This window comes from Centrocercus urophasianus, unplaced genomic scaffold, assembly GCF_019232065.1.
Source record: "Centrocercus urophasianus isolate 14NV4802_14NV808 unplaced genomic scaffold, USGS_Curo_1.0 seq_10, whole genome shotgun sequence".
NCBI lineage: Eukaryota > Metazoa > Chordata > Aves > Galliformes > Phasianidae > Centrocercus > Centrocercus urophasianus.
Window position 1 is genome coordinate 52,959,899 of NW_024884142.1, and position 12,343 is coordinate 52,972,241.

A 12,343-nucleotide genomic window follows, 5' to 3' on the forward strand; every position below is an offset into this window, starting at 1 on the left:
ATCATTTAGGTTGGGACCTTCCAGATCAACAAGTCTATCCATCGACCTGACCCCTGCTAAATGAAAATCTGTTTTCCTGCCAAAAAGGACAGTCGTCTCTTAGTTCCCAATGTGACACTAAAGGTCAGGAAGATACAGGGATTCCATTTATCTTATTGCTGCTATTTTAATCTGTAAGCAATCTGTTGCTTGGTCCTGTCCAACAACATGTAGCTGATTGATACAATTAAATATCTGGGGGCTTGATTATTGCCTAAAATACTAACAGGCTGCTTTCCCCTCTGTAACTTGTGGGTTTAGAATTTCAAATATTGCACCCTCTCATCAGTTCTTAAACTTCTGAGTTTTGCTATACACTACACATGATTGCACCAGCACAATACAGATTTTTTAAAACTGGAAACACTAAATCCCTCTTGCAGGAACAGTACCAACAGCAGCTCAACTTGCTCAGGTTTCAGCCAGAACACAGTAAGTTCACAAGTTCCACGAGCAGGTCTTCTCCAAAGGCTTGAGAAAACATTAGTGGGAGAGGTGAAACCATACACAGACAACAGAGTGAACTGGAGTTCTCATGCTTCACTTGTCTTCCAACAAATGTGTTGTAATATTATTAACCAGTGATTTTGATAATTACTGTTACTATTATAAATCATGTTCAGGTAGTATCTGTGTCAGTAACCTTTCCTCTCTGCTTTTCCAGTTCCCCAGCTAGTTCTATTACTTGGTCCACCTGGAAAAGCAGCAGCGAGGTTACATACACATGGACATTCATACGGCTGGCTGGTGTCTTTTTTTTCTTTCCCACCACACTGTTAAACTGGGCTCAGAGCAGCTCTGAATACCACTGAAGCTCTGGCTGTGACAACTGAGTGCTTTGCCACAGGTGTAGCTTCCCCTGGAGGACTCTGGGTCTGAATGCAGAAGAGGAGGTGCGAGATGTCCTTAAGAGAGGGCAGTACCGCCCTGCAGAGGGTTTATCCAACAGCTTGCCTGTATCCATGGGGTACTATCAAGTAGTAAAGTGTTAGTAAGAAATAGGCTTAGTACGGGATACTACTTCTACACTGCCCCATATTAAGCAGTAAAAATCATCCCTGAAATATGACTCCTTCTGTGATGAAGACTTACAAGCGAGTTATAATTTGCCATGTATTTCTGGGTACATTGTTATGCAAGGGAAGAAAGACTGCTGCAGCAGCAGTGTGGGAGGAGAGAGATTACTGAGTAAGGAATGCTAGAAAGCGAAATTACTCCTTGTGACACCAGGGAGTCACGTTTCTAACTTGCCTGATAACTGTATGTACTTCAGCTGTCTTGGAAACTCTCACACATATATGAATGTTATAGCAATCATATGAACAGGATGGGCAGTGTGCCAATGGGGTTGTAATTTTCAAGCACCTCTGCACTCAATTGGAGAGGCGAGGAGGATGTCCACTAACAGTGTAATTATATGGCAATTCCAGGGAAGCTGATTATTACTAGCTTTCTATGATCACGATAACAAAGTTAATGATCCAAGATGAAACAGCAAAAATTAGTGCTTGAACAGCATTCAGCAACAAGGTATCACCAGGTGAGAGTGGATGTATGTGAAACCACATAGTTCTTGAAACTGCAACGGCCATCTCCCACCAATTACAGCGATGGATGTGCTCTGTTAAAGCCTGATCCACTTTAATGGGGGAATCCCAGGATGAGAGGCCATGTAAGTATGCAATGACACATACAGTATGGAGAAGCGGGTGGGTGTTTATTCTAAATACCCACATCACGGGGGTATTTGCACCTTTAACCAACAGAGAGAATTACAGGTAGTGAATACAGATCAGTTTCTTTAAGTTGGTTATTGCTTTAACAAAATCTTCTGTCACTTTTTCTAACATCCATCTTTAGCCCCCCCCAGACACAGCAATGAGACTGGATATCTGCATAGTCAGAACTATCGTTTGCCAGCTATGTCTTCCCCTCTGAGGCTCTGTGGTTTTATAAATAATAATTAAAAACGCTTCTCTGTGCTGTGAGAAGGTTCTTCTAAAAGGAGAACAAGTTGCTGCAATACTTGAACAATAGAGTAATATTTTTGAAGGTCATAATAATAAAGTAGGGGAAAGAGAATAATCATTACTGCTCTTTCTTGTAATTAGTTTGCTTTCTGATATCCCACATTGCAACTAGAACATTATTCAAGAACACCCATCACAGTGCTTAACAAGATTTAATGTACATTTATTCTTAACATGTGGAACATATAAAGATTTTATACTGAATAAATGAAATTCATTAAGCCAGAGGAAAAGGAGGAATTTACATCAAGTTTTTTCTTTTTTAACTACATTATCTTGAAATACAAATGCAGATTCTTGTCACTGAAAAATCTTTGAAGTTGTGTTTCTTCCTTTTTTTCCTGTATATATTTTTTTGTCTGTAGACTGGTAACCATTTTCTTAAATCAATCCATACGTAACCATTTCCACACCTTGATTTATAAAGCAAATTGTGATCGGCTGCTCTCCCGAAATAGAGCATGACTTTATACATACAGAAACTTGTACATTACCCTCAGTTGTTGATTTTCTGTGTTGGGTTTTTCTTTTTTTCTTTTTTTTTTTTTTAATTATTTTTTGGAGATATGGCCCAAATGAAAGAAAAATAATTCTACTATCACCTTGTAGATACCACATCATGAAAAAGAAACAAAAAACTTCGTACTTAAAAAAAAAAAAAAAAAAAAAAAAAAAAGAGGGTATGTTTAATGTACAACTTCTATATACATCACGGCCCTTAGGCAATAAAAAAATATTTTAAAAAATGATTAAAGGAATTGTGAAGAACTGTCATTGTGGAAGGTCAAAAAAAAAAAACCAGATGTAGACAAGACAGTTCTGGTGAGGAAGCAATTGATGTTTATCATTAGGTTTTGTTTCAAAATCTTTCAACTTGAACTTTTTGTTTTGTTTTGCTCCTAGCCTAATGTTACCATTTCTCCAGAGGAGAAACCAGTATCGTTTTGTATTCTGACTACTGACTGACACCCTCCTTGATCCCCTACACCTACATCACTAGAATCTTCTATTGCACAGAGCTTTGGGTGATGGTATACAAGTTTTTTTAAATTTTTTCCTTATTTGAAAAAATAAAACACACAGGAACTTGGTACGTTGGTTACTTTTCACCTTTTTGTTTCAAAGTGGTGAGATTCTTTCCATCATACAATGGTTTGCTGTAACATTTTTTTTTAAAAGTCACTAGTTCGCTTCCCAAAAAATATGCAATACAAACATGGAAAAGAACATTGAAAAGGATAATCTATGGAAAAAAAAAAAAAAAAAAAAAAAGTGTGACCTTTGAATGTACTAGACAGCAACTTTGGTTAAAAAAAAATAAAATAAAAAGATGTACTTATACACATAGACAGCAAATATTAATTTCGTAACTGTTCAAATTAATAATTTCTTTAAATCCCAATTGGTAAATAGTGAATGGGGCAGAGGAGCAAAGATTCTTTTTTTTTTTTTTTTTAACCTTCTTCCTACGTTGGATAAACAAGAACAGAAAACAGCCAGTTATATGTGACCCTCTAATCTCCACTCACACATGCTTGGCTTCTCACTTATGTCATAACTGCCCAATCTGAAAAAGTACATCACAGATGACAGATGCAACCAGAGAGTTCAGGACAGCAGATATTGAGATATCCAGCAAACGACCCTCGTGCAAAAGGAACTCTGAGCGGTTCTCGTCCACTCTAGCCATGGCCAGCAAGGCCTTGGCTGCCCTGCACATCATGTCTACGCTAGGTGGCTCCAGAGGCGGAGGCTGCATGTGCATGAGGTTATGCTGGCTCTGCTGGTACTGGGCCATAGTGACCCCATCCTCCAGGAAGCTTATCAAGTTTCCGATGCTTCCCTTCTGCACAGCTATTGCCCTTGCTGCTAATGTGTCCCCCTGGGCAAGGTTCGATAAGAGCGCCATGGACATTTCTCGGCAGACCGGGTTTTTGCGGTCTCCAACGTACCTAACTAAAGTAGCGTAGAGTTTCTCCTGACGACTGAATGGGGGGGTGGCCAAGATAAGGTCCACATTATTGTCCTGGATACTGAGCTTACACAGGGTCTCCAGCACAAGTCTCTGAGGCGAAAGAACTGAGTTGGGCCCCACGGTTGGAAAAGGATCCTGTGCCTCTGCAGATGGGCACACCATCCAGTGCAGCAAGCCATCCAAAATTGGCAAACAGATGCTTTCTGTGTAAGCAGACAAGTCTAGCTGCCCAGAAATGTTGGCTAATGTGACCAATGTATTATCCCTCAAGACCTCGAGGCAGTCCCACCACCACTCATCCTTGCTGCAGGCCACCCCTTTGTCCTCCTCTTCCTCCTTCTCATAAGTCTGCGGCGCTCGCTTTCTTTCTGGATGCTCATGGTGAAGAAGGATCAGCTTTCCCAGGATCAGCACCAAGCCTGGATGTTTGGACATTTCGGTGTCGTTGCCAGGCACAAAAGACAAGCTACGGACGATGTTTGACACACAGATGCAACGTTTGGCCAAGGAGTCTTGCCAGTGAGTTATGGTGCATAGAGGAGTCTCATCCCGGCTCCTTGGCTCATCCTCTAGCAGTTTAATATTCCGGTGGCTTTTGGCTTGATGGATCCCAAAGGGAAATTTACTGCTCTCTGTTTGGGAACCAGAGTTTGAGTCTTCTGGCAATGCTCCTGGCCGAGCTGAGAGGACATCATCAATGGTTGCCGTTATACTTTTTTCTTGTTGTTCCTCAAATTCACCTTTCCCCTCGAGGTCTTTCTTTTTGCTTGGAGAGTTTGAGGGAGGAGGGGCTTTCCTGCGTGGAGGAATCTCCATCTTGCTTTCGAAGTGAGTCTGGATATGCTCAGTTGTGTCACCACCACCAAGCTGCCAGTGGAGAAGTCCACTATCAAATTCCTGCACACGTCCAAGTTTGTCAGATCGATCAACAACAAATAGATTATTTTTCTTTACAATCTTTATTGGCAGCTTGTCAAATTTACTGGCTTGTTTTGGCCTTTCGCTTGGATCAGCAATGGCACCAGGAGTGGAAAAAACAATGCTCTTTTCTTCTCCTTCTACGTTTTCATCATCCCCCTCCTCCTCCTCTTCATCGAAACAGTCAATACATTCGTCGTTCTCCTCTTTTCCAGTAGCCTCTGCCAAGGACTGGCTATCATCTTTCTTGGCTGATTTGTGATCAAGTGCTTTGTGACCTGGATCTCCCACTTCATATTCCATAAGGATTCCAAAAATGTCAATCAGGCATTTTCTAAAATATTCTACTAAAAGCTCAAGAAATCCAGACAACTAAGGGGAGAAAAAAACAAACAAACAAACAACAACATAAAAAACCAAATATTTTTGACTGCATAGAATTTCATATGGAAATGTACAACTTCCTTCCTTTTGCTGTGGACTTGTGGCTAGGTCCTGTATAGCAGAAGTTAATCAAATGAAATTTTTCTAGTTTCTGTCCATCCAGTATGTAACACCAGAACATCATGATTCCATTTGTTTAAGTAGTAACAGGTATGAAAAGCACAGTACTTTTATTCATATGCACTAGCACCTCAGCTACCAGTTAGCCTAGTTGTTCCATCCTGGGAAATGCCTAATATAATTTATTGTCTCTTCAGAGTTTCTAACCCTCTTTGCTTTTCTGAATTGTATATTTATTATATTCTGGAAGTTGAGAATTCTTCAGCTCTTCCTTTGTCTCTCAGTCTCTAAAATCAACTGTTCCGTTAGAATCTGCAGTTCAGGTTCAAGGCACTAATACTCCAGATTAATAACCCATCTCTATTGGCATGGCTCTCTTTTTGCCTGGCAATATTTAACAATTGTCACTGGAGCCTGGTGGTGCAAGTTATCCTTCAGAAACAGTTTTCATTTAGCTTTAATCCTCTTAATTAACTTGTTATCACTTTCTCATGGAAAGGCAGTATTTGACTCGGTACTAATTTACCCTCAGTGGCTTTATTATTAAAAATTCTTTACTGCTATGATACATTCAGCCCAATTGCCTGCCTTTTAATAGTTGTTTTAATTTTGGGTTAATAGGTGTTTAGCAAAACGTATCCTTTCGCCCATTCTGTATTCTTACCATTGCCAAAAATCCCAAAGAAATGAGAACGAACAGGCGCTTATAAACTGCAGGAATTATCAATCATCATATGGAGTCCTGACTGACACTGGAAATCAAGTTCAAGGCAAAAGCAACCTCCAAAATCTAAAATAATCTGATATTCTGTGCAATTTGCACAAGGTGTATTAGTGCAGACTCTAACAGAATTCAGAGGAGACTCATCTCCCTTAACTCCAAACACCTGCAACAGTTACAAACCTAATTGTCTAGATTCTTTTTATAATCAACGATCTTTTAGAGGCCATTTCTGGGCTATGATTCATCTGACCTACTTTAGATCTCTATTGTAGGATGAGATGAATTATGCTACAGATATCCCTAGTTCTAAAGTTAGGTGGGATGAAATGTATCATCTGTGTCTGTATTTTTTTTAAAAAAGGTCATTATATTTTAAAACAGATGAGTTATACTGTTAGTAGCCAGGGAATGAGTGGAGCAGAGAAACTGCACAAATTTTAGATTATGTGCATTACCAACACGCCATCTATAACAACCACCTAACAGGCTGATAGGTAGAGCAGAGTTGAAAAATGCTGGGAGGAAGAGAGGCAAAAGCATACACTGTTAAATCGTATGTAACTAACCTGTGGACAGACAGTGGATTTTAGCCTTTTAACTGTTCGATAAACCTAGTATTTTTGTACAAGCTTACTTTGTGGGAAAAAGGAACAAAAAACCCAACAAAGTATCTCACAGCCTAGCATAGGACTAATGAATAAGACAGACAGCAACTGAAAGACAGTCTCAAATCTAACATCATTCTCCAATAATTTTTTCTGAATCTTCTTTTAGACAAAATTACTAACATGCTGCTATTTTCTGGGATTATCCTCATTCAACAACAAATCTGAGTTTACACATTAGTCTTTTGCCAGTGTTAAAATTCTTACATTCCCATGTATCCCTTTCCACAAAAGATGCTTTCCTTTTAAGCTTACTATTTCCCCGATTCCACCCTCAAGTACATTTTGCTACTCACTGTTATCAATCATTATAAATTGAAGTTTTGCTGTATTCTGACTTATGTTAATATATTTTAAGAGACTTCAGCATTTTCATATCTATCTTATTAGCATTTTCTTTCCTTGGAAAGTTTAGAGCTGTAATGCTTTCCCACCTACCTGAGAGAGGTTGAACGTAGCGACAGTGCTATCATCATATAGAAGAATATTAATAGTGTCTAGCGCCCAGGTACTTTCAGCCAAAAGACCAGATTTAAGAGACATCATCACTCTCCAGGCCTCAGGAGTTACTGGAGAAAGAAAGGATAAGCATAAAACAGCATTAGTGCAACCTTTGAGCATTGAAAACTTGGTAAGTTTTGAAAGAATAAACTGCGACATTCTGAGGATGCAAAATATACAGGAAATAGTTACTGAATAGTTACTGAAACACTGCTTAAGGCCCTGGTTTCGCTGCTTAGCCCTGTTATGCTTTTCTGTAACTCTTACTTAGTGCTAATTCTGGAGAGCATTTTAATGGGCCATTCTTCCTGATCTTGCAGAAGAAATCATCTTACAAACTTCTGAGAAGCTGGCTATAACAAACAGTACATAAATACAAGTACAATGTAGTACAAGCCATGAATATGGGAACCTGAGGTATGGGACCTTGAATGTGTGAAATGTAACGGGAATTCAAGATAAGATACTTAGGAAAGAATTTGGAGAGAAACAAAAGTGACAAATAATGTGGCCCGAAAAAATGGGCTACTCAAGTAAGGCAGACGCTGTAAGGACACAGAGCCAATAACTCTGTTGTGAGCTTCCATGGAATGAGAGTGTGAAAATCTTTGCTTACCTAAATGTTGCACCAGTGATTTAACAGATATTCTGATGGATCTTTCAACAAATAGCATTTGGAAGCCCGAGACAAGCTTTATTTTTAATGTGATGTTATACTTTTTGAGAACTCAGGTCTCCATATAGAAAACTGATTTCATATAACGTTGAACTTGCTCGTATAAGATTTGTCATCCACACTGGTACTTTTGCTACTACATTTTTAGTGAACACATAATAGTTACCAAAGTTAATTACTTGTCAAAGCAGTCTTAACATGTAAAAGAAAACAGAAAAACCAAAGTTCCTTTCTCCCAACTTGTTTTGGCATTTGTTTTTATACTTACCAATATCTTTTGAGGTAATCTTTCGTCTTGGTTTTAAGACTGGTTGCGATGCTTCTACGGAGCCTGGGGGGAAGGTGATTTCTCGCCTAATCGGTGGTGGTTGGGGTGGAGGTCCTGTGACCTGTGACACTGGAACTGTGGGTATAACCTTTTGCATCTTCATGGAGGGTAGGAAAGGAGACTTGCTTGGAGACATACGGTTTTCCAAAGAGCGCTGGAAGGATGCTGGACTCGGAGCTCTAGAGATGTGATTTGGCATAGAGGGTGGTGTCTGGTAGGATGACTGAGGAGGCCGAGTGATAGGCTGCATGGAGGCTGAGGATGACATATAAGAAGGCTGACGTTGGTTGACATGAGAAGGCCACTGACTCTCGTGGTTTATCCTCTGGTCAGGTACCATCATATCATCAGTGCGATTCATCCCTGGATACGGTGGGGCCTGTGCAGGGCCTCCTGGACCTTGCCTATTCTGGTAAGGGTAAGGCATATCATTTCGTGTTGGCCACATGTTCTGCTGAGGACCTTCAGTGGAGGATGATGACTGCATGGGGCCACCAATCATTTGGGGAGGTATTCCATGCTGCTGCATTTGTCCTGGGCCCTGCATCCTCTCCCTGTTATACGGATACGGATACTGTCCCTGCATAGGCCTCCTATCAGGCCCAGAGTAAGCATTGCTGTACTGGTTATACATTTCTTGTTGCTGGTTGCCATACTGCATGTTATACATATCCCCTTCATGGCGCTTGGCTGGAGGCCCATACATGCCGTCCATGTGTCGCTTGTAGTTCTGAAAAGAAAAATCAGAAATAAAATTTGTCACTTTTACTACATACACAATAATAGCGATTGGCTGCAAGCTCATTAAAAAGCTGAAGGCTCCTAGCTCTGGAGGGCTTGTGCTGATTCCAGTCAGGCACACATTGCTGTGATCGAGGCTTTCTATTTTAGCCTCTGTTGTGCTGCATTTATAACTTAATTTGAAAAGGAAACTTATCCTTGGGCTGAATTTTTTTATGCTTGCTCTTGTGTTCCCTCCTTTCCCTTTCCTATTCTGTCTGTCAGAAGAAATTCCATTGGCCACTTAAGACATGCATGAAAAGGCAACAGTCCTCACCAACAAGATACTTTCATTCCTTTTTTATGCTCAGTCTGCTAAGAAGACAGATTTAAAAAAAAGTCAAAACTACTCAATGACTTTATCTCTTAAAGGGACAAACACTGAGTGAACTCTTAAAATAACAAAATACGTTGCAAGCATGTATGTCTGAATGCTGGATATTATGACAGTGCGTAATAGACACACAATATATTTACCAATGGGAGAAAACATTCCCCTGCCTTTGTTACTCCACATAATCCTCTGAAACACACCTGCTTGGGCAACCAGCCCTCCTTCCGAAATCATCCTAAACACACTGAATTTATTGCGAGATTACTGTAGCAACTGCTCACATCGAAATGTTCTACTCTGACTTATGCAGGTTCTTACACTGCTGATCAGTAATGAATGAAGCAACATTCCCCTCTTGTTTTTCACCCTCTCAATTGGGGAATGCTGTGTGAGGTAAGTTGTTATATAGTCAGGGGAGTTGGGCTGTGAATAAATCATACAACTTGTCGGCATTTAAGACAGCAAGACAAAAAAGATGGGTTGTGTTTTGAGGAGAAAGTAAGTGGTAAAGTTTGCAGGGGTCCTTAGATCTTCAGGGAGTCTGATGCACAGTTCAAACTACCTCAAATGCTCTCAAGCAAAAAACGTTTGAATTAAATTGGCAATTTCTGAATATATGATGTGTGGTAAATTCAAAGTTACGGTTCCCATGGTATCTATATCTACATATAGATAAAATTCTGTATGTATTCTATATGGGTCAGTTAAAACAGCTCTGGGATTCATAAACTCATCTTCCAAATTTGGTGCACATAAAACTGCAACTGCTGAATTGCTTGAAAGTATATGTATTTTTAACTTGCTATAGAGCTGCCTGTCTACCTAAGAAAAACCTATTTTCAGTCTTACATAAACAACTTGCTGTGGTAAATCTCACGCTTTGGGCCAATTTATACATTAAGAACTGACTCAGTAGTTGCCACACCTAAAAAGAAGGTGCTTTTTTTGCTACAGTGATTCCACAGGCTTAAAGCAGACACCCGGGAATGAAGCAAGTGCCTTTTTAAAGGCAGATCAGAGCTGTGTTTATGCAGCGGCAAGATGCTTAATGGCAACCAAGTGCTGAGGACAGTGATGCACCTCAATTCCTACTCCTGTGTGAGGGTTCAGCAGGTGACCAAGGCTGCACAATGTGTGTCTCTCCACTGGGAAAGGGGAGTTGTGAGACCTCGCAGAAGAAAAAAATACACTAACACTGGTAACCTGCCGTATAACAACTCTCAGCCTGTGTGCATTCATACAAGAACTGAAAAACTGGCTCAAAGTACTTTGCTAGCCCCAGGGGTTCATGCACAAAGCACCTTCTTCCCTGCCATTCCCTAGCCTTCAGGCTATGGATAAAACTCTGAAAGGGTTATTTTTCACATTCTTCTTGAACCTAGGAAATTGAAAGAATATTGTGGGAGCAACCTGGTCTTTAGCTAGGTCAAAAAGGGGAATGCTCAGGGTGTGGGAGCCCCCTCTGGGGGGGAGGGGGGCAAGGTCAGGATTCTCACCCTTCACTCTTCTATGTTTTTTTGCATTCGTGCTTGAATGCATTATGCATTCAAGAGCCATTATACAAAGCATATAAACAGCAACAGAGACAGGGCCCAATGTATCCTTTCACAAATTCTGGTTGAATCTTTCCTTTAACAAATTAGTTCGCATACAACCTACATATTTTAGCATGGAGTATCACTAACTCTTCTATTATGCATCTTTGCAATTTCCCCACTAAATCACCTTGGCTGCTCATATATGTTCACAATAAAGAGCAACAAAAGTTTTTTGATTACACTATTTCAGAGATTCTATGAAATAAAGAGATAGGCAAGAAATCAAACTTTGTAAACATTTTTAGTACGATGTAACCTAAGATCTCCATTTTTTTTTCTTTTTTCTTTTTTTTAAGTCTGAATTTCCTAGTGAATCATAGTATCACCAAGCTTGGAAAAAGGCCCTAAGATCATCCACAGTCCAACCATCCTCCTTGTCACCAATATTTTCCACTAAACCACACCCCTCAGTACAACATCTAAATGTTTCTTGAACACCTCCAGGGGTGGTGATCCCACCACCTCTCTGGGAAGTCCATTCCAGCAGCTGACCACTGGCTCAGAGAAGTGAAACACTAACCCAGACAGAAAAGGACTACCTGTAAGTAGCTGAAAACAAGTGCATTTTGATAACTGTATCACAAGGAAATGCTTTCTATTTTGGAAGCTAGCTGTAATTATTCTGTGACTAGAACTGACTTCATAACATGCAGAATGAAACTAAAACCTTGTTGAAGTCATCTGAGTTTTGTCATTAACTTACAAGATGTTATTTTGCCCACAAAGCAGTAATGATACATCTTACAAAAACCTTAATTAGTATCATTTGTATTTACAAAGATTTTATAAACAGAGATTGAAATGTACAAGTGTTTAAACTATTACTAACACCAAAACATTTTTCTTGTGTATTTGTAACATATTACTAGAGACAAGATACAGCGAAAATGCCATCTGCTATATATAAAAGATATATATTAAAGATATATATTAAAGATATATATTAAAGAGTAACTCAGGTGACCCACCACAGCATTCTAAGTAACTGGCAGTACTGCATGTTTTACTCTGTTCTAGTTTTCTGCTGGTTCACTTGGCTACTTGACATAATTTGAGTCAATCTGCCAGTCAAGCAATACTTTCCAATTTGCTGCCTCTGAAAGTGAGGCAGCATCACTCCACTAGCCTATTAATTATACTTTCCCACTCTGCTGATCATTAGCCTGGGACATTCACTTGATACACATTCAAAGCCACAAAACTTCTAGAACTTCTGTTAAAATTTATGCCCTTCCAGGTGTAAAGAAATAACCTCCTATAGCTGTATATGT

At 39.7% G+C, this 12,343-nt stretch overlaps 1 protein-coding gene across 8 annotated transcripts in view; it reads right to left on the reverse strand.

Moving 5' to 3' along the window:
- Positions 1 to 2,211: 2,211 nt before the first annotated feature.
- The window catches only part of ARID1B (AT-rich interaction domain 1B), a 288,228-nt gene continuing 278,096 nt past the window's right edge, over positions 2,212 to 12,343 (reverse strand). For all 8 annotated transcript variants that reach the window (XM_042815785.1, XM_042815791.1, XM_042815750.1 and 5 more), the window contains 3 exons: positions 8,301 to 9,090; positions 7,294 to 7,424; positions 2,212 to 5,334 (listed from right to left, as the gene is read on the reverse strand). In XM_042815785.1, coding sequence (XP_042671719.1) covers positions 3,622 to 5,334; positions 7,294 to 7,424; positions 8,301 to 9,090 — 2,634 coding nt within the window. In that variant the 3' untranslated portion in view covers positions 2,212 to 3,621. The remainder of the gene's footprint in view (positions 5,335 to 7,293; positions 7,425 to 8,300; positions 9,091 to 12,343) is intronic.